Genomic DNA, 25,151 nt, shown 5'->3' on the forward strand with positions numbered 1-25,151 from the left:
TGGAAGAGCATACGACTCTTGATCTTGAGGTCATGAGTTTGAGCCTCATGTTGGGTGTAGAGATTATTTGAAGGGAGGGAGGAAGGAAGGGAAGAAGAAAGGAAGGAAGGAAGGAAGGAAGGAAGGAAGGAAGGAAGGAAAGGAGGAAAAAGTAATAGTGTTTAATGAATTGCTATATATCAGGCATTTTACAACATTATATTAATTTATATCTCATAAAACTCCATGAGGTAGGTTCTATTATTTATCTTTATTAGACAGATGGAAAAAACTAGAGGTTGAGTGACTTTAGGTTCTGTGATGTTTCACAACTGGTTCATAGTAAAGTCAGTATGTAAGTTTGACTCCAAAACTTAGCTCTTGAGAATTCAGGAGAAATACTTCTAACAGAAAGTCAGCTAGATGGTTATGGTAAACTGTAACAACCAAAGTATTTAAAAAGTTGTAATGATTATTTTTAAGAGTTCAATCTGTTGATACTGCTTTTTCTTTCTGCTGCTTTTAGAAAATATTTGTTTAATTTTAGTTAGTTAATATACAGTGTTATGTATGTATTTTAAAGTTTATTTATTTTTGAGAGAGCATGAGCGAGCACAAGCTGGGGAGGGACAGAATGAAAGAGAGGGAGATAGAGACTCCGAAGCAGGCTCCAGGTTCTGAGCTGTCACCACAGAGCCTGATGCAGGGCTTGAACCCACAAACTGTGAGATCATGACCTGAGCCAAACTCAGACACTTAACCAACTGTTAAGTGCCCTTAACACTCAGCACTTCCATACATCATTCTCCACTCATCATGACAAGTGCACTCCTTAATCCCCATCACATTTGTAACCCATCCCTCCTATTCACCTCCCCTCTGGTAACCTTCAGTTTGTTCTGTATAATTAAGAGTCTGTTTCTGACTTTGTCTCTCTCTCTCTTATTTTTCCCCCATCTGCTTGTTTTGTTTCTTAAATTCCACATACGAGTGAAATCATATGGTATTTGTTTCTCTGACTTCACTCTGCATTCTTCTCTGCTGTCTTCACTCAGCATTATACTCTGTACCTCCATCCATGTTGTTACAAATGTCAAGATGTTAGTCTTTTTAATGACTGAATAGTATTTAATGCCTGAATGTCTTCTTTGTGCATTCATCTATCCATGGACGCTTAGGTTACTTCCATATCTTGGCTACTGTAAAGAATGCTGCAGTAAACAAAGGGGTGCACCTGTTTTTTTTAATTAGTGTTTTAATTTTCTTTAGGAAAATGCCCATCACTAGCGTTACTAAATTTTATGGTATTTTTATTTTTAATCTTTTGAGAAACCATACTGTTTTCCACAGTAGCTAGATCAATTTATATTCTCACTAACAGTGTATGAGGGTTTGTTTTTTCCCCACATCCTTGCCAACATTTGTTATTTTATTTATTTATTTTGTTTTATTACTGGCCATTCTGAATGGTGTGAGGTGATTTTTTCATTGTGGTTTTGATTTGTATTTCCCTGATAATTAGTGACATTGAGCATCTTTTCATGTGTCTGCTGACCACCTGTATGTCTCCTTTGCTAAAATGTCTATTCAGGCTATCTTTTTTAATGTTGGGTTATAGAAGTTCTTAAATATTTTGGATATTAATCCCTTTTTGGATGTATCATTGACAAGTATCTTTCCCATTCAGTAGGTTGCCTTTTCAATTTGTTGTTGGTTTTCTTTGATATACAAAAGCTTTTTCGTTTGATGCAATCCCAACAGCTAATTTTGGATTGCTTTTGTTTCCCTTGCCTGAAGCAACATATCTAGAAAAATATTATTAAAGTTAGTGTCCAAGATATTATTGCATATGTTTTAGGAATTTATAGTTTTAGGTCTTACATGTAGGTTTTTAGTTTTGTTTAGTTGGGTTTATTTTTAAATTATTAAGTGTTTGTTTATTTTGTGTGTGTGTGTGTGTGTGTATGAGAGAGAGAGAGCGAGCGAGTGAACACATACCTTTATATGAGGGGAGAGGGGCAGAGAGAGAGAGACAGAGAGAATGTGCAGAGCCTGTCGCTGGGCTCAGTCCCATGAACCGTGAGATCATGACTTGAGCTGAAATCAAGAGTCCATGGCTTAACCTACTGAGCCACTGAGGCACCCTTATATCTTATTTATTCTATTTTAATTTTTTGGTCATGGTGTTAAGAAAGTGGCCAGATTTTTCTTTTGTATGTAACTGTCCACTTTTCTAAACATGTGTTCATTTATTGAAGATGTCCTTTTCCCATTGTATATTCTTGCCTCCTTTGTTGCAGATTAAGTGACCATATGAGGGTGGGCTTACTTCTGGATTCTGTATTCCATTTTATTGACCTTTATGTCTCTTTTTGTGCCAATACCAAAATATTTTCATTACTATAGCTTTGTAGTGTAGTTTCAGGTCTGGAATTGTGATGCTTTACCTTTGTCCTTTCTACTGAAGATTGACTGTTTGGAGTCTTTGTGGTTCTGTACAAATTTTAGGACTTTTTTTCTATTTCTCTAAAAAATGCCATTGGAATTTTGATAATGATTGCATTAAATCTATAGATTTCTTTGGGTAGTATAGACTTTTTAATGATACTAAGTCTTCCAATCCATCAGTGTGGTATACCTTTTCATTTATTTGTGTTGTCTTCAATTTCTTTCATCCATGGCTTACAGTTTTCAGAATACAGGTCTTTTTATCTCCATGGTTAAATTTTATTTCTAGATATTTTATTCTTTATTTCTGCTACTTTGTTACTAGTATGTAGAAATGCAACAGATTAAGTTTGTCTTCTGCAGCTTTACTGAATTCATTTATTTGTTGTAATAGTTTTTTGGTAGTACCTTTAGTGTTTTCTATATCTAGTATCATGTCATCTGTAAATACTGACATTTTACTTATTCCTTACCAATAGGAATGCCTTTTATTTATTTTTCTTGTCTGATAGCTGTGGCTAGGACTTCCAAAACTGTGTTGAATAATGGTATTGAAAGTGGACATCATTATTCTGTTCCTGATATTTGAGGAAAAGCTTTCGGCTCTTTACTACTGAGGATGATTATGCTGTGAGTTTCTCATCTATGGACTATATTATATTTAGATTTGTTTTCTGTAAGCCCACTTCATTGAGAGTTTTTATCATGAATGGATGGTGAATTTTGTCATGGGCTTTTTCTGTGTTGTGATAATTATATGATTTTTATCTTGATTTTGTTAATGTGGTGTATCACATTGTTTGATTTGTGGATGTTGAACAATCCTTGCATTCCTGGAATAAATTTCAGTTTATCATGATAATGATTCTTTTAATGATTGTTGAATTCTTTTGCTAATGTTTTGTTGAAGATTTTTGCATCTGTGTTTATCAGGAATATTGGTCTGTGATTTTCTTTTTTTTGTAATGTCGCTGGTTTTGTTATGAGAGTAATGCTGCCTCATAGAATGAATTTGAAAGAATTTCTCACCCTTTTATTTTTTTTAGAATAGAGAATAGATATTAACTCTTTAAATGTTGTATAGAATTAACCTGTGAAGCCTCAGGTCTTCAACTTCTATTTATTGGGAGTTTTTGATTATTCATCTTGTTACTGCTAATCAGTCTGTTTAGAATATCTGTTTCTTGATTCAGTGACGGAAAATTGTATGTTTCTAGGAATTTGTCTAGTACTTCTAGGTTGTTCTGTTTGTTGGTGTATAATTTTTAATTGTAGTCTCTAATAATTCTTTGTATTTCTGTGGTATTGGTTGTAACTTCTTTAATTTCTGTCTTTATTTAAGTGAGGTTTTCTTTCTTTCTGCCTTGCTGAATCTGGCTAAAGGTTTTTCAATTTTATCTTTTTAAAGAACCAGCTCTTGGTTTCATTGATTTTTTTTTTTTTTGTATATTTTTTACTCTCTTTCACTTGTTTCTACTATGATCTTTTTTATTTCTTTCCTAAGATGGTTGATATAATTTTAATATTTTTAAATTCATTGAGACTTGTTTTGTAGCCTAACTTGATCTATTCTAGAGACTGTCCCATGTGTACTCGAAAAGTATGTGTATTCTGCTGTTTTTGAATGGAATATTCTGTACAGATCTGTTAAGTCTGTGTGGTCTGATTTGTCATTCAGAGCCACTATTTCCTTATTGATTTTCTCTCTGGATGAAATATTCGTTGATGTAAGTAAGATGTTAAAGTCTTCTACTGCTGTTGTATTATTGTCAATTTCTCCCTTTTTGTCTGTTAATATTTATATATTTATGTGCCTCTATGTTGGGTGCATATTTAGTAACAACTTTTACTTCCTCTTGTTGGATTGATCCCTTCATCATTATGTCCTTCTTTGTCTCCTGTAGTCTTTATTTTAAGGTTTTGTTTGTTTGATGTAAGTTATTGCTACCTTAGCTTTTTTTCATTTCCATTTGTTTGCCTCTCTTTTTTGATCCTTTCAGTTTGTATGTGTCACTAGGTATTAAGTGAGTTTATTATAGGGAGCATATTGATGGATCTTTTTTTTTCCCCATTCACCCCTATGTCTTTTGATTGGAGCATTCAGTCCATTAACATTTAACGCAGTTATTGAAATATACTTACTGTGATTTTTATTGTTTCTTAGTTTCTTTTATAAGTCTTCTAAGTTTCTTTCCCTCTTTTCCCTCTCTTGTGATTTGATAACTTTCTTTAGTATTACGCTTGTATTCTTTTCTTTTTTTATTGTTTGTATGTGTTTCTATTATAGGTTTTTTGTTTGAGGTATTACTATGAGATTCATGTATAACACTCTATGTATATAGGAGCCTATATTAAGTTGATGATTATTTAAGTTTCAATGGATTGTAAACACATATTTATTCTTCCTTCTTAATACACTTTATATTGTCCCAACATTCCCTTACATTATCCTCAATTTAAGAATTGTTTTCTTTTTGCTGTTCAGCTTAGGTGCTTTCTACTACCTTGACTCCCAGCTCACTAATCCATTCTTCTGTATCTTCTGATTTGCTATTAATTCCGCTAATGCATGTTTCCTTTTAGTTATATTCTTCAGCTCTGATTGGTACTTTTTTTATATTTTCTGTCTCTTGGTTGAAGTTCTCATTGAATTCATCCACTCAAGTTTAGTGAGCATTTTTATGACCATTACTTTGAACTCTTTTTCAGGTAGATTAAAAAAAATTTTTTTTAATGTTTATTTATTTTTTGAGAGACAAAGAGGGAGACACAGAATCAAAAGCAGTCTCTAGGCTCTGAGCTGTCAGCACAGAACCTGATGTGGGACTCAAATCCATAAACCACGAGATCTTGACCTGAGCAGAAGTCGGACTCTTAAGCAACTAAGCCACCCAGGTGCCACAGGTGGATTGTTTCTCTTTTTCCTTTAGATTTTTTGTGTGTGTGTGAGGTTTATTTTGCTTTTTCGTTTGCAACATATTTCTCTGTCTCTTTATTTTGTCTAATGTTCTGTTTGTTTCTGTGAATTAGACTGAACAGCTATCTCTCTTGGTCTTGAAGAAGTGGACTTGTGTAGGAATATCACCTGTATAGAATGTGTGCTTGGCAGCTGGAGCCAGAGTGAGCGTGGGCTGGGGGTTCTGGGGCATTTCATGCCAGGGCTGACCTGGTGGGATGGCTGGACTTGGACTGTGCTTGGGCTGGGGTCACCTTGGTACGATGACTGGAGCTGGAGTAAGGGTAGGCTGGAGGGGGTCTCTGGGTGCTTCATGCCAGCACTGTCTTGGTTGGATGGCTGGAGTTAGCACACAGAGGCGGGGCGCTACCCTGTGGGGATGGCTGGAGCTAGGGTCCTGGGGCTGTCTGTGGCAACCCTAGCAGACTAGCTAGAGTACCTGAATTCTGATCCCATCTGTGTTATCAAGGTGGAAGAATGTACGCAGTGGTGCTAGCCAGCATCTCTGATCTGGAGAGAGTTATGGCAGCTCTACCACTTTTTGACATATGCTGTAGGGTTAGTAAATGGATTTCATTCAGTTTTGGTCCAGTTGCTCTTTAAACCACTGTTGTTTGTTTTATATTGTTTTGTTTTGTTTTTGTGCCTCCGGGCAGGTGAGTCTGCACTTCTCAGTGACATCCATTCCTTTGCAGGTCACAGAATCAGGGTAGGGTTTCTGATGTTATTGTGTCTTGTCTCTTCTGACTTTCTCTCTGTGTCCCTCTGTCTTTGTTGAGCAGAAGCTGTTCAGTCAACTTTCTGTTCTTCATAAGGAATTGCTATACATCTGGGTGTAGGTTCGCTGTGTCCATGGAAGATGGGAGTTGAGGGTCTTCCCTGTGCTGCCATCTTGAACCACTTCTAGCTTTGCGTCTTTTGTGAATATTTTTGTAAACTCATTTTCTATAAATTAAATTCTGTATCAAAGATTATTGTAATAGTAGTTATTGCTAAATTATCTTCAATCTCTTTACATTTCTATCTACAGTGTATTTATTTCTGTGATCCTTTAACATCATGAGTGTTATTAAGTTTTTTAATCTTTGCCAATCTGGTAGTTTATTGTTACATTGGCATTTCTTTAATTACTAGCATAAATATATTGTAAAATTTTGTTTTTCCACTGCTTTGTCTAGAAGCATTAGTGTTCTAGAGGGTAATAGCAATTTTTCCACCACAGAGTACCATCCAGGTAAACATTTATATGTATACATTTTTGTCTAATATTTTTTTACAGTATTGCCTTCCAACACACCAAATGTTCGCAGGACCAAGAGAATACGATTGAAACCTTTGGAATATTGGCGAGGAGAGCGAATAGATTATCACGGAAGGCCATCAGGTAAATTTCAATTTACACTTCAATATCTGACAATAAAAAATAATGAGAGTTGCCACAGTTTATTTATATATATTACATGTCAAGCATTATCTTAGTATTTATATAAATTACCTCACTTTATCATCATCCTTCAAAAATGAGTCAAGAATAGATTCAAGTACAGATTTGTTTGATTATTATAGAGATGCTTATTTTTTTTCTCTCTTTGGTAGCAGTTATAGAGTGTTATTATTCCATACTATTAAAAAAGGTTTTTAATTGCATAAAATTAGTCACTAGACTAGAACATAAGGAAATTATGACTGGCAGAGATTAAGTATTCCCCTTTACTGTTTTCATCCCACTTTCTCATCATAATTCTCTACAGAAATGTAGAGAGTGGGCAAGAAAGTACAGTGAGTGTTCTCCAAAAGTTATTTCCTTTCTGTGATGGGTGTATGTAAGTCAAAGAACTAAGCTCACATGTGGATTATTTTAAATATTTTATTACTGGCCTTTGTGTTATTTGTTTGTTTATTTTACATATAATTTATTGTCAAATTGGCTAACAAATAGTGTGTATAGTGTGCTCTTGGTTTTTTTGGGTAGATTCCTGTGGTTCATTGCTTACATACAACACTCAGTGTTCATCCCAACAAGTGCCTTCCTCGATGCCCATCACCCATTTTCTCCTCTCCCCCACCCTCCATCAACACTCAGTTTGTTCTCTGTATTTAAGAGTCTTTTATGGTTTGCCTCCCTCAGTCACTCTTTGTAACTGTTTTTTTCCCCTTCCCTTCACCCTTGATCTTGTTTTGTTTCTCAAGTTTCACATATGAGTGAAAACATATACTTGTCTTTCTCTGACTGACTTATTTCACTTAGCATAATACCCTCCAGGTCCATCCACATTGCTGCAAATGCATGATTTCATTCTTTCTCTTTGGCAAGTAGTATTACATTGTATATATAAACCACATCTTCTTGATCCATTCGTCAGTTGATGGACGTTTAGGCTTTTTCCATGATTTGGCTATTGTTGAAAACAAGTGTGCTATAAACATTGGAGTACATGTGCCCCTATGAATCAGCACTCCTGTTCCCTTTGGATAAAATCCTAGTGCAATTGCTGGGTCGTAGGGTAATTCTATTCTTAATTTTTTGAGGATCCTCCACATTGTTTTTCAGAGTGGCTGCACTAATTTGCATTCTCACCAACAGTGCAAAAGGGTTCCTGTGTCTCCATATCCTTGCCAACATCTGTTATTTACTGAGTTGTTCATTTTAGCCACTCTGACTGGTATGAGGTGGTATCTCAGTGTGGTTTTGATTTGTATTACCCTGATGATAAGCATCGTTTCATGTGTCTGTTGGCCATCTGGATGTCTTCTTTGGAAGAGTGTCTATTCACGTCTTCTGCCCCTTTTCTTCACTGGATTATTTGATTTTTAAATCTTGAGTTTGATAAGTTCTTTATAGATTTTAGATACTAGCCCTTTATCTGATATGCCATTTGCCACTATCTTTTCCCATTCTATCAGTTGCCTATTAGTTTTTTTGATTGTTTCCTTTGCAGTGCAGAAGCTTTTTATCTTGATGATATCCCAATAATTCATTTTTTCTTTTAATTCCCTTGCCTTTGGAGATGTGTCCAGCAAGAAATTGCTGTGGCTGAGGTCAAAGAGGTTGTTTCCTGCTTTCTCCTTTAGGGTTTTGATGGTTTCCTGTCTCACATTTAGGTCTTTCATCCAATTTGAGGATTTTTTTGTGTGTATAGTGTAAAAAGTGTCCTAGTTTCATTCTTCTGTAATGTTGCTGTTCAGCTCTCCCAGCACCATCTGTTAAAAAAGCTGTCTTTTTTCCATTGGATACTCTTTCCTGCTTTGTCAAAGAGTAGTTGGCCATACATTTGTGGGTCCAATTCTGTGTTCTCTATTCTATTCCATTGGTCTTTGTGTTTATTTTTGTGCCAATACCATACTGTCTTGATGATGACCGCTTTGTAGTAGAGGCTAAAGTCTGGGATTGTGATACCTGTCGCTTTGGTTTTCTTCTTCAATATTACTTTGGCTATTCAGGCTCCTTTGTGGCTCCATACAAATTTTAGGATTCAAGCTTTGAGAAGAATGCTGGTGCAATTTTGACTGGGATTGCATTGAATGTATAAATTGCTTGGGTAGTATTGACATTTTAATAATATTTATTCTTCTGATCTATGAGCATGGAATGTTTTGTCATTTCTTTGTGTCTTCTTCAATTTCCTTTATAAGTTTTCTATAGTTTTCAGCATACACATCTTTTACATCTTTGGGTATGCTTATTCCTAGTTATGGTTCTTGGTGCAGTTGTAATGGGATCGATTTCTTGATTTCCCTTTTGCTTCATTTTGTATATAGAAATGCAGCTGATTTCTTACCTTGATACTGTATCCTGTGACTTTGCTGAATTCATGTATCAGGTCTAACAGTCTTTTGGTGGAGATTTTCGGGTTTTCCATGCAGAGTATCATGTCGTCTGTGAAAAGTGAAAGTTTGACTTCTTCTTTGCAGATTTTGATGCCTTTTATTTCATTTTGTTGTCTGATTGCTGATGCTAGAACTTTCAACACTGTTAAACAAGAGTGGTGATAGTGGGCATCCCTGTTGTGTTCCTGATCTCAGGGGGAAAGCTCTCCGTTTTTCCCCATTGAGGATGATATTAGCTGTGGGCTTTTTCATATATGACTTTTTTGATGTTTAGGTATGTTCCTTCTATCTCAACTTTCTTGAGAATTTTATTAAAAAAGGATGCTGTATTTTGTCAAATGTTTTTCTGCATCTATTGACAGATGTCATATCATTCTTATCCTTTCTCTTCTTTTCTTTTCTTACATTTATTTTTAAGAGAGAGAGAGAGAGAGACAGACAGACAGACAATGTAAGTGGGAGAGGAGCAGAGAGAGAGAGGGACACACACACACAGAATCTGACGCAGACTCCAGGCTTTGAACTCTCAGCACAGAGCCAGATGTGGGGCTCGAACTCACAAACTGTGAGATCACAACCTGAGTCCAAATCAGATACTTAACAGACTGAACCACTCAGGTGCCCCATCCTTTCTTTTATTAATGTGGTGTATCACATTGATTGATTTGTGAATATTGAACTAGTCCTGTAGCCCAGTAATGAATCCCACTTGATCATGGTGAATGATTCTTTTTATGTGCTGTTGCATTCAATTTGCAATTTTCTTGTTGATAGTTTTTGCATCCATCCTCATCAGGAATAGTGGCCGGTAATTCTCCATTTCTGTGGTGTCTCTGGTTTGGGAATTAAGGTAATGCTGGCTTCATAGAATGAGTTTGGTAGCTTTCCTTCCATTGCTATTTTTGGAAGAGCTTGAGAAGGATAGGTGTTAACTCTGCTTTAAATGTCTGGTAAAATTCTCCAGGGAACCCATCTGGCCCAGGACTCTTATTTTTTGGGAGATTTTTGATAACTGATTGAATTTCTTCACTAGTTATGGGTTTGTTCAAAATTCCTGTTTTCCCATTTGAGTATTGGTAGTGCATGGGGGTGTCTAGGAATTTGTCGATTTCTTCCAGGTTGTCCAATTTGTTGGCATGTAATTTCTCATACTATTCTCTGATAATTGTTTGTGTTTCTGAGAGATTGGTTGTGATAAGTCCATTTACATTTGTGGTTTTATGTATGTGGATCCTGTTGCTTTTCTTTTGGAGAAGTCTGGCTAGTTTTATTTATTATTATTTATTTTTTCAAAAAACCAACTCAGTTTTATTGATTTATCATGGGTTTTTTTGGATTCTATGTTTATTATTTCTGCTCTGATGTTTATTATTTCTCTTCTTCTGCTGCATTTGGGGGTTAATTGTTGTGCTGCTTCTAGTTCCTTTGGGAGTGCTGCTAGATTTTGTATTTGAGATTTTTTTTATTTCTTGAGATAGGCCTGGATTGCATTGTATTTTTCTCTTAGGACTACCTTTGCTGCATCCCAAAGGGTTTGGACTGTCATATTTTCATTTTCTTTTATTTTCATATATTTTTAAATTTCTTCTGTAAATGCCTGGTTGACCCATTCATTTTTTAATTACGATGTTTTTTAACCTCCTTGCATTTGGAGATTTTCCAAACTTTTTCCTGTGGTTGATTTCAAGTTTCATAGCATTGTGGTCTGAAAGTGTGCATGGTATGATCTCAATTCTTTTATATTTATTGAGGGCTGTTTTGTGACCCTGCATGTAATCTATCTTGGAGAATGTCCCATGTGCACTCAAGAATGTGTATTCTGCTGCTTTAGGATGAAAAGTTCTAAAATATCTGTCAAGTCCATTTGGTCCAGTGTATCATTTAGGGTCATTGTTTCATTATTGGTTTCTGCCTAGATGATCTGTCCATTGCTCTAAGTGTAGTGTGGAGTATTAAAGTCCCCTGCAATTACCATTCTTACCAATAAGATTGCTTATGTTTATGATTGTTTTATATATTTGGGTGCCTCCAAATTGGATGCATAAACATTTATAATTGTTAGCTCTTCTTGATGGATAGACCCCATAATTATGATATAATGCCCTTCTTCATCTCTTGTTACAGCCTTTAGTTTAAAATCTAGTTTGTCTAAGTATGGCTATTCCAGCTTTCTTTTGACTTCCAGTAGCATGATAAATGGTTCTCCATCCCCTCACTTTCAATCTGAAGGTATCTTCAGGTCTAAAGTGGATCTCTTGTAGGCAGCAAATATATGGGGCTTGTTTTTATTCATTCTGATACCTGATGTCTTTTGATTGGAGCATTTAGTCCATTTGCATTCAGTGTTATTATTGAAAGATACAGATTTAGGATCATCTTAAATGTTATCTGTAGGTTTCATACTTATAGTAGTTTCTCTGGTCCTTAGTGGTCTTTGCAACATTCTACTCACAGAGTCCCCCTTAGGATCTCTTATAGGGCTGGTTTAGTGGTGATGAACTCCTTCATTTTCTCTTTGTCTAGGAAAACCTTTTCCATCTATTCTGAATGACAGGCTTGTTAGATAAAGGATTCTTGGCTGCATATTTTTTCTATTCAGCACATTGAATATATCCTGCCACTCCCTTCTGGCCTGGCATGTTTCAGTAGATAGGTCTGCTATGACCATTAGGTGTCTACCTTTGTAGGTTAAGGCCCGTTTGTCCCTAGCTGCTTTCAGAACTCTCTTTATATTTGTATTTTGCCAGTTTCACTATGATATGTCACGCAGAAGATTGATTCTTGTTACATCTGCAGGGAGTTCTCTGTGCCTCCTGGATTTCAGTGTCTGTTTCCTTCCCCAGTTGGAAAGTTCTCAGCTATGATTTATTCAAGTATTCCTTCCACCCCTTTCTCTTTCTCTTCTTATGGAACTCCTGTGATAAGGATGTTATGTTTCATTGAGTCACTTAGTTCTCTCATTCTCCTCTCGTGGTCTAGAATTTTTTATCTTACTTTTTCTCAGCTTCATATTCTTCCATAATTTTATCTTCTGTTTCATTTATACTCCCCTCTGCCTCTTCAATCTTCACTGTCACCACCTCAAGCTAATTTTGCACCTCATTTACAGCATTTTTAAATTCATCATGACTTTTTAGTTCCATGATCTCTGCAGCAGTAGATTCTCTGCTGTCTTCTATATATTTTTCAAGCCCAGTGATTAATCTTTTTACTATCATTCTAAATTCCTGTTCAGTTACATTATTTATATCTGTTTTGAACAATTTTTAGCTCTCGTTTCTTCCTGGAATTACTTTTGAAGAGAATTCTTCCATTTCATCATTTTGGCTAGTTTTCTGTATGTCATGTGTTTTAAAAGCTTGTTATTTGACCTGCACCTGTGAGCACTACTGTATTAAAGAGCGGTCATATACTGTTCTGGGCCTGCACCTTCAGGAAGTGTTTTTTAGATTGTGTCACTTGCTCTCTGTTGTTGTGACTCTGGTTGCTGTATCTCCCTACTTATAGTGATGTTTTGGACCCTCCAACAGGTGTGCTTTGATTTGTTTGTTGAAGTAGCCCTGTGGCCCACCAGGTTGTCCTTGTGGGATCCTGGAGAAATCTTTGTCATTCTGCTGCCCAGACTCTTGGAATTCAAAGTCCTTTGACCTCAACGCTGCTGTGTTTGAGAGACAAGAAAACTTTGTGTCTCCTTACTTCTATGCCATGTTGAATCTCTCCTCTTTGTTTTTTAACCTTCCATTGATGACTGTTGATTTCAAGCAACAGATCATTGTTTCGTCTTTCAGCAGTTCATCTATATTTTGGGTAGTAGAAACATAAGTGAAGTTGATTGGTAATTGTGTTATTTGAGTTACTAGCTATAGAATGTAGTGATAGTAATATATTTTTTGGTAGTCTGAAGGAAATGTACTGTATTAATTAAAATTTTGTTTGAATATTTTTACTTTCCCAGATATGATACTTTATTACCTTTTTTGTTGTTAACTTTCAGGAGGATTTGTGATTGGTGGAATACTGTCCCCAGACGCAGTGTCATCTAAAAGGAAGGCAAAAGGAAACATTGGAAAAGTCAACAAAGTAGTTAATAGGAAAAGGATCTGTCTTGATAATAATGAAAGAAGTATGAACTTATTCTGAAAGTAACTTTTAGATTTTATTTTAAATAGTACTCTGATGGGGCGCCTGGGTGTCTCAGTTAATTAAGTCTCTGACTCTTTGATTTTGGCACAGGTCATGATCTCAAGGCTGACAGTGCAGAGCTTTCTTGGGATTCTCTTTCTTGCTCTCTCTGCCACTTCCCCTGCTTGTCCGCTTCTTCAAAATAAATATATAAACATTAGAAAAAAGTAGTACTCTGAGAGGTAGCTCTTTATAAATTCTGAAATTTATTTCTAAAACCTTTACATATAATACTTTAGGGTGAATCCACTTTTTTTCTTCTGTGTTTTCTATTAATTTTTTTAATCTTAATTCCAGTAGGTAACATACAGTGTTATATTAATTTCAGGTGTACAATATACCGATTCACCAATTCAATACTCATTATTCAGTGCTCATTATTAAGTGTACTCTTAAGACCCTTTACCTGTTTCGCCCATCTACTCTCTGACCTCCCTCTGATATGTTTTATTTTAAATGAGTACCCATAGTTAAATTTATTTTTCAACAACATTTTCTATTTGAAGCATACTTCAGGATAGATGGTTCTAAAAGATATATTTAAAATAGAATACACATTTTCTTCAAGTACACACAGAAGAATCCCCTATTTTAAATCACATAAAAAGAAATATAATAAATATTACAAATTTAAGAAGACTGAAATCATACCAAGTATATTTTCCAACCACAGTAGTATAAAATTGAAGATTAACAATAAAACAAAGCTGGAAAATCTACAATATAAATATTAAATATTTAATACATAAATATTAAACAACATACTATTGCACAAGATTGGACCAGATAAGAAATCAAATGTAAAACTCATTTTGCATTTGAAAGAAAGTAAATCATTACTTTCGATGTTATTGTTTATTCTGGTCTTTGTTTTACTTATTTCTGTTTTTTTCTTTTTCTTTTTTTTTTTTTTTAATATCAGCTAAGTCTTTTCTTATCCTGCTTCCTTGTGGTGTAGTGTGAAGTTGTTTACTTGAACTTTTCTTAATACAAGCATTTATAACTATAAATTTCACTCTTAACATCTGCTTTTGCTGCATTCTATGAGTTTTGGAATATTATGTTGTTGTTGTTTTTTATTTTATTTTTAAGTTATCTCTACACCCAACATGGGGCTTGAACCCACAACCCTGAGTCACACTGGGCCAGATTCCCAGTGTTTATCCTTTATTTTGAATATACTTTTTAATGTCACCCTTTCTCAAGATTTTGGAAATAAACTGATTTTGTTCTTTAAGAAAATCATTAACACCAAAATATAAAGCATTTCCACAAGAGTAAGTTGCTTTGTCATTGAAACTGCCCTTTCCCATGCTCAAACTATGATTAAAGTAGACATTTAAGGGGCTCCTACATGGCTCAGTTGATTATGGCATCTGACTCTTGAATTCAAGTCTTAATCTCAGGGTCATGAATTCAAGTCCTGTGTTGAAGCCTACTTTAAAGAACATAAAATGAAATAGATACATCAGTAAATTTTTTTCTGAAGTGTACTACATACTTCAGCTCTCTTACAGGATATTCAGTATACCATTTAACTTCTTGATGATGCAAGAGTATCAAGAGTTTTCATAACAGGCTTACAAAAATAAGTTTAGTATGTTTGCTTCCATACTGAATCATTGTGGTTTTTTGAATTTTTCTTTATCAGAGTGGTCATTTATAAATAGGGAAACAAGAAGAGATTAGTATGCCTCTGGCAATTTTTTTTTTTCTTTTTGCGGTTTGTCTATAGCTTTATTTCATACTAGACTTTTTTTTTTTAATTGAGAAGAATTTTAAGTAGTTTGTATTTCAGTGATATTTCTTTTACAGAGAATAATTTCATGGTAAATCTGAATGTACCTTTGGGAGATCCATTGCAGCCAACAAGGGTAAAGGACCCAGAAACAAGAGAATTTGTTCTCATGGGTAAGATTAGAGATGATACAGAAAATGCTTAATTTAACAGCTAGCAAAGACAAAATCCTGGCTTGATGACTAGCCTACTTACTTTCTCTTTTTCTTCCCAGCTCTTTCACAGCCAAAGTCCAGTAGAGTATCTAATTCCAATAAGCAGCCTATGTGAAGACTGCTCTGGAGGAGCACTGATACAAAACAACATCTAGAGGGCAAATAGCACAATGCTTTTATACTCTGGGTTACAAATACTATCATCAGGAGTGTTGCCTCCCCAGTAGGGTGTGGGTCTTCTTTGACCAAGAGGACACATGGCGACAGGGGCTTTCTGTGGGTAATTGTTCCAATTTAGCTGGTAATACACCCCTACTGTGAGACCAGACAATTGTGGGCAGGATTTAGACAGCCTTCTGGGTCATGGGATGCCAATAGTAATATCTGGGATATCAGACCTTTAGGATAATGACTAGCAAGGACATTGATCTGCTACACAAATGCCAGGTTTAAATTTAAGGCCAGCACAGGGTCCTAGAAGCCTCCTGTTGTATCTAGTAGGCATTAAAAGCACAGTGTCTGGGACACCACGATTGGTCTCACAGGATGGGCTATGGTGTGATAAAGGCGAGTAGGGGACACTTAGCTATTTAACAACCAGACCGTGTTTACATACAGGAAATATTTAAATGTTTTAACTGTTTTGACCATACCAGTAAGTCCTGAGGACTGTTATCCTGTCAGAGGACAAATAGGTCAAGTCAGAGAGGTAGTAATGGTATTTTCACTTAAAATTTTGGCTGTGAAATAGGTTTCATTTGATAACTTAAGTAGTACGGTTATTCATAATCGGATTGTTTATTTGGTGACAGGTAGAAGTACAGAAAATTTTGTTTAGTGTGGTATCTTAACGAAAAACATTGTGGTTTAGGTTAGATAAGTAGTGAGTTTGTCAGGAGTACATTGCTTTGTGTCTATTTCTTGAGTCTATGTATATTCTATGTCCTTTAATCTGTGAGATTACTAACATTACCGAAAATTCAAGGAAACAGAAGCTGATGGTAGAAGTATATTAACTCTATATTTGGAAAGGTTTATAAATAAAAGGGAAATTCAAAAGTGAGATAGTGATTTGTGAGCATCTGTTAGGACTCTTGCTTTATTGACAGAAATCTTGCTATTTAATAAGTTAGGAAAGCATAGAATCCGTTGTCATGATGGCATATTTGTTAATTGTGGGCTGTGTTAAACTTTTTAAAGATGTGGAATTCTTTATTGTTTCTTAGCTAATTTTGTTTTCTGAGCTATAATAGAAATAATAATAATACTGTCATTATTATTATTAATAGCTAAGACTTACCTAATGCTTATTTTGTGCCAGGCAGTGTTTTAAATACTTTATACACATTAATTCATTTGATATTTGCAACCCTGACATAGATGAACTATTATTGCCTCATTTTATAGAAAAGGAATCAGAGGCAAAGAATGGGAAATAACTTGCCTGGTCATACAGCTTATAAGACAGACAAAATTTGACCGCTAACATTTTTAATTTTTAGCTCAAGTAAATGAGGTTTATATCTAGAAATAACTCTATTGTGTGTGTGTGTGTGTGTGTGTGTGTGTGTGTGTGTGTATATTCTGTCATTGATCATTGTTTTGCTGTTGCTTTATATTTATATTCGTGTTTTTCCCTTAGATCTTTTAAGGCCACGAGATACATATCAATTTTTTGTTGAGCATGGTGAGTTGAAAGTATATAAAACACTGGATACACCCATTTTTTCGATGGGAAAATTGATCTTAGGACCACATCAAGAAAAGGGAAAGCAGCATGTTGGCTCAGATGTATTGGTAAGTGTGTTTCTCCATATATTTATGGTTTGGTACAACTTTGATTTATTGGATTTGATGAGGCATTAAAAAATGCTCTTTTCTCAAAAATGGAATTACTATAGTGCATAGAGAATTTTTTTTATTTATTAAGTCATTTTAGAGTCGGTCCGCCAATGGTTATTTAAAAATATTTGTTCTATGCATATAGCATTGTAACTTTGAAATTCAAAAATTCAGAAGTTGCTTTACTTAAAAGAATCCTAAAATGCAAACAAATAGAGCCCATGAAAATTAAGTCTAAATCTCATTTCTCTGATCATGCAGTTTAGAAACAATGAGGTTTTAAAAGTCTTCTTCAAATTCATGTAATTAGACTGAGGACTAGGTTCCAGTTACTTTAGTAAGTACTAAATTATGTATTACTGTATATGGCAGTACTACTGGCTAAAATTACAGTGAGATTCAAGGTGGGTCAGTCTCTGTCTCTTATTGGAGATACACACCCCTACATGATTGATGTAAGATATATATATATATATAGAGAGAGAGAGAGAGAGAGATATTCACATATATCTGTATTTGTGTATTTTTTAATTTGAAAATTACAGAATTTGAAAATCACCAAATTTTGGGGTTCCTGGTTGGCTCAATTGGTTAAGCATCCGACTTGGCTCAGGTCATGTTTTCACAGTTCATGGGTTCGAGCTTCTCATCGGGCTCTGTGCTAACAGCTAGCTCAGAGTCTGGAGCTTGCTTCAGATTCTGTGTCTCTCTCTCTGCCCCTTCCCGCTCATGCTCTGTCTCTCCCTGTCTCAAAAATAAATAAATGTTAAAAAAAAAAAAAGAAAATCACCAAATTTTAAGAATAGTAATACTTCACTGGCATTTAAAAAATATTATGTCTAAGGCATTTTTTTCAGTAAGTAGCATTTCAGGAACCTGTGTATCATGGGTTACTAAAATATTATATTAAAAAATATTTTTACTAACAAAATTGAAGTAAATTTAAGAAAAAAAGAAACATCAGGGGCCTTGAATTTATATTAACAAAGAAGGACAATTTGAGTCAAGGAAAGAAGGTGCACATGAGAATAAAAGAGTATTCATTACTACATTAGTATAACTGGAATCCAGATTTAAAATATTTTTTTAAGTTACATATTTACTTATTTTTGAGAGAGAGAGATAGAGCAAGCATGCGCAGGAACAGGGGAGGGACACAGAGAGAGAGGGAGACAGAATCCCAAGCAGTCAGCACAGAGCCTGATGCAGGGCTTGAACTCACGATCTGTGAGCTCTTGAGCTGAAACCAAAAGTTGGCCATTTAACCAGCTAACTGAGCCACCCAGGCGCCCCAGATTTAAACTACTTTAAAATATACTTTAATCCAATCTTAAAATGTTATTGATTTCCAGGTGCTATTAAAAGAATAAAAAAATAATAATGCATTTAACTGAAGTATTTATTTCTGAATAAATCGATAAGCATTATGAAATATCATTATTGAAATAATAGCACTTACCCATTAAATTGTAATGCCATTATTTTACAAAAGAAAATTTAAATAGTAAATGTTTGAAAGTATTTAACCTGGCTACTATTCTAAAGAATACATATTAAAAACACAGGTATTTTATACTTAGTGAACTAGTAGAAATTACTGGGAAGATATTTGTGTTCTTTGACCTATGAATCTCATTTCAGAATATTTTCCTAAGAAAATAATTTAAAAATTAGGGAAGCTGGACATATGTAGGTATGTATTGTGATACTGATAGTAATTGCAAAAATTAGAAACAATTGAAATGTACTGTGGGAAGAAATGGTATATTTTATACTTTGACTTAATGTGATAAACCAACATATGATAATAAGCAGTTAAATAGCACTTAGACGTTCCAGGTACTCTACTAAGTATTTTTATGTCAGTTTAAGCATATTATTTTAAAGAATAGCCATATGAGAAGACCTTTATGGTAAAATTTAAGCAAAGTTCTGTAAAATAGAAAATTCTGTAGTTTATTGTGACTATAATTTAAAAATGAAAATCAAAGGAACTGTAGAAAAATAACATGTTATTAGGTTATTATAGTTGATTTTTATTTCTTTGAAGTATTGTCTTTAACGTTTTATAATGAAAATCAGAGTTAAGATTTTTTTGATAACAAGAATATTTTTACATTTTTTTAAACCAAAGCACACTTAAAAAAATTTTTTTAAAGTTTATTTATTTTTGAGATTGAGAGAGAATCTCAATCAGGCTCAGCACAGTCACCTCAGAATTCGATGCGGGGCTCAATTTCAAGAACTGTGAGATCAGGACCTGAGGCGAAATTGAGAGTTGGATGCTTAACTAACTGAGCCACCCAGGTGCCCCAAAACATAAAGCGTACTTTGAGATACATGCTTTTGAGAAACAAAAGGGACCTGATGAAGAACCAGCATAGATCATTAACTCTTTCCTTCAAACTCAGTGTTAGAGAATCGGTATGAGAGGGCATGGTAGCAGTAGTAGACTTATTAAAATCAAACCACAGAAGAATTAACAGATTAACTATAGGAATTGTTTGTGGAGCTCTCCCAGAAGACAAGAGGTTAAGAAATGGAAAACATAGGGGCCGCCTGCGCGGCTCATTCGGTTAAGCTTCCGGCTTCTGGCTTCGGCTCAGGTCGTGATCTCACGGTTCGTGGGTTCGAGCCCCGCTGGGCCCTGTGCTGACACACCTAGCTCAGAGCCTGGAGCCTGCTTCGGATTCTGTGTCTCCCTCTATCTCTGACCCTCCCCTGCTCATGCTGTCTGTCTCTGTCTCTCAAAAAAAAAAAAGAAATGGAAAATATAAAACTGAAATGATGTGGAGAACACACACACACACACACACACACACACACACACACACACAATAAATAAATAAGAGAAAAAAGAACAAATGAGTGAAGGGGTAGAAATTTTTGAAAAATTAGACAATAAATGTTCCAGAACTAAAAAAAATAATAATAATAAATGAGAGGAATACACTTAAGGGAACTAGAATTCCTTAGAGAAATGTCTGATTGCAGGCTTGGAGCTGAGTTTGAAATATTTTGATCATACCTGCTAACAAACGTACCAGAGTCCATTAGAATTGGGTCATAAGGTCACAGGATCCAACTTGAAGATGCTCTTACTGGACAAAGATGTGAGAGCTTGACTATCAATAAGAATAATTGAAGTGAATTGATACACATCTGTTATATATAAATTCATGGATTTGAAAGATTGCTACAAAAAGAAAACCTAATTCACCACTGTTGGAGAATTCTAGGAAGCTAACTCATTTTGACAATAAATATGGTAAATAAAGGGAAATAATCAAACATTCTGCTCTTTTCATATAGACTATACTATTATGTGACCAAATAAAGAGGCAAAGTTTGCTCTGTTAGAAATGTTCCAATTAATAAATGAGAAAGGAATATTAGAATGAAGTATTATCATTTGGCAACCCCTGGTAAACTTTTGGATCTATCTAGATATTGAGTATCAGTGTCTGCTAATATCTGAAAAGAAGACAACCAGACATTATGTGCCTTCTGATAGAAGAATACAACAATATGTATAAAATACTCTTGCCTCTTCCATCCCCTTAAAAATAATTAACAACAATAAAAATACCTAAATTTGACCAAACTCTAAGATCCAACTACCAGTTTATAGGAAATAAAGGTGACCTTTCAAATGACACCCTCGAGTGTAATGAGCAAAATTCAGCTGTGCAGAGATTTTTACAAGAAACTTTGCTGTTCACTTTCTTTAGTAAGTACATTGCAAGGAATAAAAATGAACCAATAGAACCTATAGATCAGGGTTTCTCAAACATGGCATTATTCACATTTTAGACTGTATAATTCTTTGTTGTAGGTGGCTTTCTGTGCATTGTGGGATGTTTAGAAGCATCCCTGGCCTCTATTGAACAGATTCTAGTTGTAAGAGTCTAATCTAATCTAGTTGTAAGAATCAGAAATGTTTCCAGACATTGTCTGTGGTCTCCCGAAATTGAGAAATCACCCCCAAATTGAGAACCACTATTGTGATTTAAGTGATATAAGAGGATAAGCAAACTCTTAAAAACACATTTAAGAGACAGTTGGAAATTTTAATACTATTTGGATATGTGATATTAAATATTCACTTATGTTTAGATATGATAATGCTGTTGTAGTCATGTTTTTAAAAAAACACCTTAAGGTGCACCTGGCTGGCTCAGTCAGTAGAGCATGCAACTCTTGATCTCAGAGTAGTAAGTTTGAGCCCTACTTTGAGTGGGTATTACTAAAAAAATATATATAACTTTAAAAAAATAAAATAAAAAATCACCTTGATTTTTTAGTACACACTGAAATATTTATAGATGGGTTTATGGCACATGAGTATTTATTGCAAAATAATATGGAATCAGGGAAGTGAAGAGACTGAGCAGGGAAGGTTGTTGTGTTAGATACTCATGGGAGTTTTTCTATTTTTGTGTATTTCAAAAGTCTTAAGTTTTACTAAAATGTTGGCAGAAATGGGGGGAGTTGTGCTTAGAGAGCCACTGAATAGATAAGAAAAAAAAAATGTAGAAAAATATGCTTGATTTTCTGAGTAGTATGTTTGTTTGTTGCCTTTTGTTTTTTAAATGGGGACAAATTTTTAGATGTAATAAAAACATTTTTTTATTAAATTTCAAAAGTACCTTTGGAACCATTTCAAGAGCTTTATTCCCATTTAGGGAGTTAGTATATCATATTAAGAGCATTAATTCTGGAATCAAGGTGCCTGAGTTCAAACTCACCTCTTCCATTTATATTGTGAATTTAGAAAATAACACCCCTTTGTTGCCTCATTTTCTTCATTTGTATAAAGCTATTAAAGTAATACCTATCTCACTGGTAAATACACACATTAAATGAATATATATTGAACTAAATGAATATAAAGTGCTCAAAACAGTGACTGGCAAGGATTAAGTGCTACATAAGTGCTACCTGCTGCTGTTTTTTGGAATTTTAGGCTCATTTTACAAAGAGTTAAAAAAAAAAACAGGAGGAATAATTCTCAGAGGCACATGTTTTTGATTGTTAAATCTCACATTTTGAATCTCATTGTTTGAAGGCTTTATGTTGTTTTAGTTGCCCCAAAACCAGATCATTGCCAGGATGCTCCTTATGCATAAATGTAAAATTTGCCATGTTTGAACATGAAAGCCTGTATGATTGATAGATTTATCCTTTTACTTTCTTAATGTTGATACTTGTTTAAATGTATCATTTGTTTGGTTTCGTTTTGCTCTCTCTTTGGTTTGTCAGTTTAAATTACATGTCCCAAGCCTGTAACCTTTAATGAGGTGTAACCTAGCTGTTTTCTGGTATAGCAAAGTGATATTATTTACAGTGGCTCTGAATTTTCATAAGTTGGCAAATAGTAAGAACAAAAGAAATTTCTTCCCGTATTAATTTTCCATTGCTGTTTTAACAAATTGGTATAGATTTAGTGACTTAAACAATACCCATTTATTATCTCATAGTTATGTAGGTTAGAATTCTTTTATTTTTAAGTGTTTATTTTGAGAGAGAGAAGTGGGAAGAGAATCCCAAGCAGGCTCTGTGCTGTCAGATGAGGGGCTCAAACCCACAAGCTTTGAGATCATGACCCTGGGCCAAGATCAAGAGTCAGAAGCCCAATTGACTGAGCCAACCACGTGCCCCTTTAGGTTAGAATTCTGGTGAGCTTGGCTGAGTTATTCCGTTTAAAATATCACAAGGCTGGAATCAAGATGGTGGGAGCCCTGTGTTCTTCTCTGGAGATTCTTAGGACGAATTTGCTCTCAGGTTCATTCAGGTTGTTGGTAGAAGTCAGTTCCACATGGTCTGAGGCTCCATTTTCCTTGCTGGCTGTTGGCCAGCATGTCATTCTCACCTTCTAGAAAGAGCTTATATTTTTTGGCTCATGGCCCTCTTATCTTCATTGGCAACCGTCTGTCTTTCCCATGCTTTGAATTTCTCTGGCTTTTCCTCTCCTTCAGTCTCTTCTGCTTCCAGTAGGAAAAATTCTCCACTTTTAAAAGGGTTCGTGTGATTAGAATGGGCCCAACTAGATAATCCAGGCTCATCTATCTCCCCATCTCAAGGTCCCTTCAAAACAAGTTATGAAAATTAGAGTGTGGACATCGTTGAGTGCCATTTTTCTGCTTATTCTTAAAGGAAATGTTTCCTTTAAGTTTCTTTACAGTGTAGTTGTTGTGCCGGTTCAATTTGAAATGAAATTTTAATTTTTAATTTTACAGGTTTTTTATGTTAACTTTGGTGACCTTTTATGTACCTTACATGAAACATCGTATATAATAACAGCTGGGGATTCATTCTATGTTCCTTCAGGTAAGAATAATTAAAGACCTTTTCTTTCATATAGTTAAATATTTACATCCTTGCTCAGGAGCACCATGCAAATGGAAGCCACAGTGGTCAAAATGAAACTGTCATGTGACTGATGCTAAAGAAGTTTGATACATATTTTAATTTTACCATTAGGTAAGTATGTTAGTATTCAGTTACATGAAAATTGAGAGTTGTTTATTGCTGAAGGTAAAAATCTTTAGTTAGAAAATATGTTGTGTCCAATGTAGGAGGAAAATTATTTCTGCTCTATTATCTCTAAGACATTATGTAGTCAAACGATTTTTAGTAGGTTAATTTAAACATATGATTTTTAGTAGGTTAATTTAAACATATGCAGTAGTGTGTTTCATCAGCTGTGGAAGAGCACAAGCCTTTGGAAAGAGTTCTTTTAAGTTGTTCGTTTGTTTACTCATCATTCAACAAAAGTGACCGAAAGTCTTACCAAACACTGCTCTAAGAGTGGGATACGTAAGTGAACCAAATAGGGAAAATCCCTGTTCTCGTGGAGCTTATGTTCTAATGACAGGAGATGATAATAGTAGCAGTGTTTATATAGTCTAGTGCATGCCAGCACTGTTGTGATATAACTCAGTGAATCTGAATCTCTATCCATTTCTAATATATAGAAAGTCATAGTATGTCACAGTATGGTACTCAGTGCTGTAAAAACTGTCTTACGTGTGGCTATTCTTCTGTATTTCACTTTTGTTGTTATTTATAAGAGAAGCATTTGCTCTTTTTAAACTTTGAGATTATATTTTGCCTTTTATGCTTACTTTTATATGCATATATCTGGTTTTGGGGAATCTATAGCAGTTTCATAGAATTAATAGTTGAATTCAAAGAAAAATTTTCTCTTCCTTCACCATTTTCCTAATTCATCTTTTCATTTAGAATGATCAGAATGATGTAAGATTTTCATTCTTTCAAACCTTTTCTGGATTACATGGGATGGTTAACTTGAATTTTTTTGGTTCATGGCATTAAATAAGACTTACTTTAGATGAGTTGGTCTTTAAAAAGAAATGATAGTATATACTTTTTAACTGCCTTAGTGATGGCTAAACATTTAATCAAAAGGAAATGATTCCTATGGAAATAATTGGTTTTTTTCTTACTGCTTTACTTCTAGGTAATTATTACAACATCAAAAATCTCTTGAATGAGGAAAGTATTCTTCTATTTACTCAGATAAAAAGATGAAAGATGAAGCAAAGTTTAAATACATGTGTGTGTGTTCACACACACATGCACATATATGTATAAAACAGTTTGTGCAATTGAGACATTTATCTTTGTAATTAATTTTTGATGTTTTAAAATAAAAGTTTTATTCAATTTTGTGTTCTTTTATCTGATAAATATTTCAAACTCCCATATGTGTCTTCTACTTTTTCTACAAATGTACACCTAGGCCTGTAGTGATGCCCACATTTATAGAATTTTAATAACAAAAGAATACCAAAATCACTGCTCTCATAGTGAAATATAGCACATTCCTATCTTAGAAGAGATTTGATTAATATATTCATGCATTTAAAAACCTTTCCCTAATGTTTTAAGTGCCTTACAAAATAATCCAGTAATTAGAGAACCATCATATATATAACTG

The 25,151-nt window shown here is 34.5% G+C and overlaps 1 protein-coding gene across 3 annotated transcripts in view; it reads left to right on the forward strand.

The window, feature by feature from the left end:
• Positions 1–24,882, forward strand: part of CENPC (centromere protein C) — an 84,324-nt gene extending 59,442 nt beyond the window's left edge. The window contains exons 14-19 of one of the 3 annotated variants that reach the window (XM_029945302.1): positions 6,663–6,767; positions 13,206–13,334; positions 15,209–15,304; positions 16,989–17,143; positions 23,428–23,518; positions 24,672–24,882. In XM_029945302.1, the coding sequence (XP_029801162.1) occupies positions 6,663–6,767; positions 13,206–13,334; positions 15,209–15,304; positions 16,989–17,143; positions 23,428–23,518; positions 24,672–24,742 (647 nt within the window). In that variant the 3' untranslated portion in view covers positions 24,743–24,882. Of the gene's footprint in view, positions 1–2,939; positions 3,232–6,662; positions 6,768–13,205; positions 13,354–15,208; positions 15,305–16,988; positions 17,144–23,427; positions 23,519–24,671 lie in introns of those variants that run through there. The other 2 variants (XM_029945307.1, XM_029945312.1) reach the window with 2 other exon arrangements.
• The last annotated feature ends 269 nt before the right edge of the window (positions 24,883–25,151 follow it).

This window comes from Suricata suricatta, chromosome 1, assembly GCF_006229205.1.
Source record: "Suricata suricatta isolate VVHF042 chromosome 1, meerkat_22Aug2017_6uvM2_HiC, whole genome shotgun sequence".
Lineage (NCBI taxonomy): Eukaryota > Metazoa > Chordata > Mammalia > Carnivora > Herpestidae > Suricata > Suricata suricatta.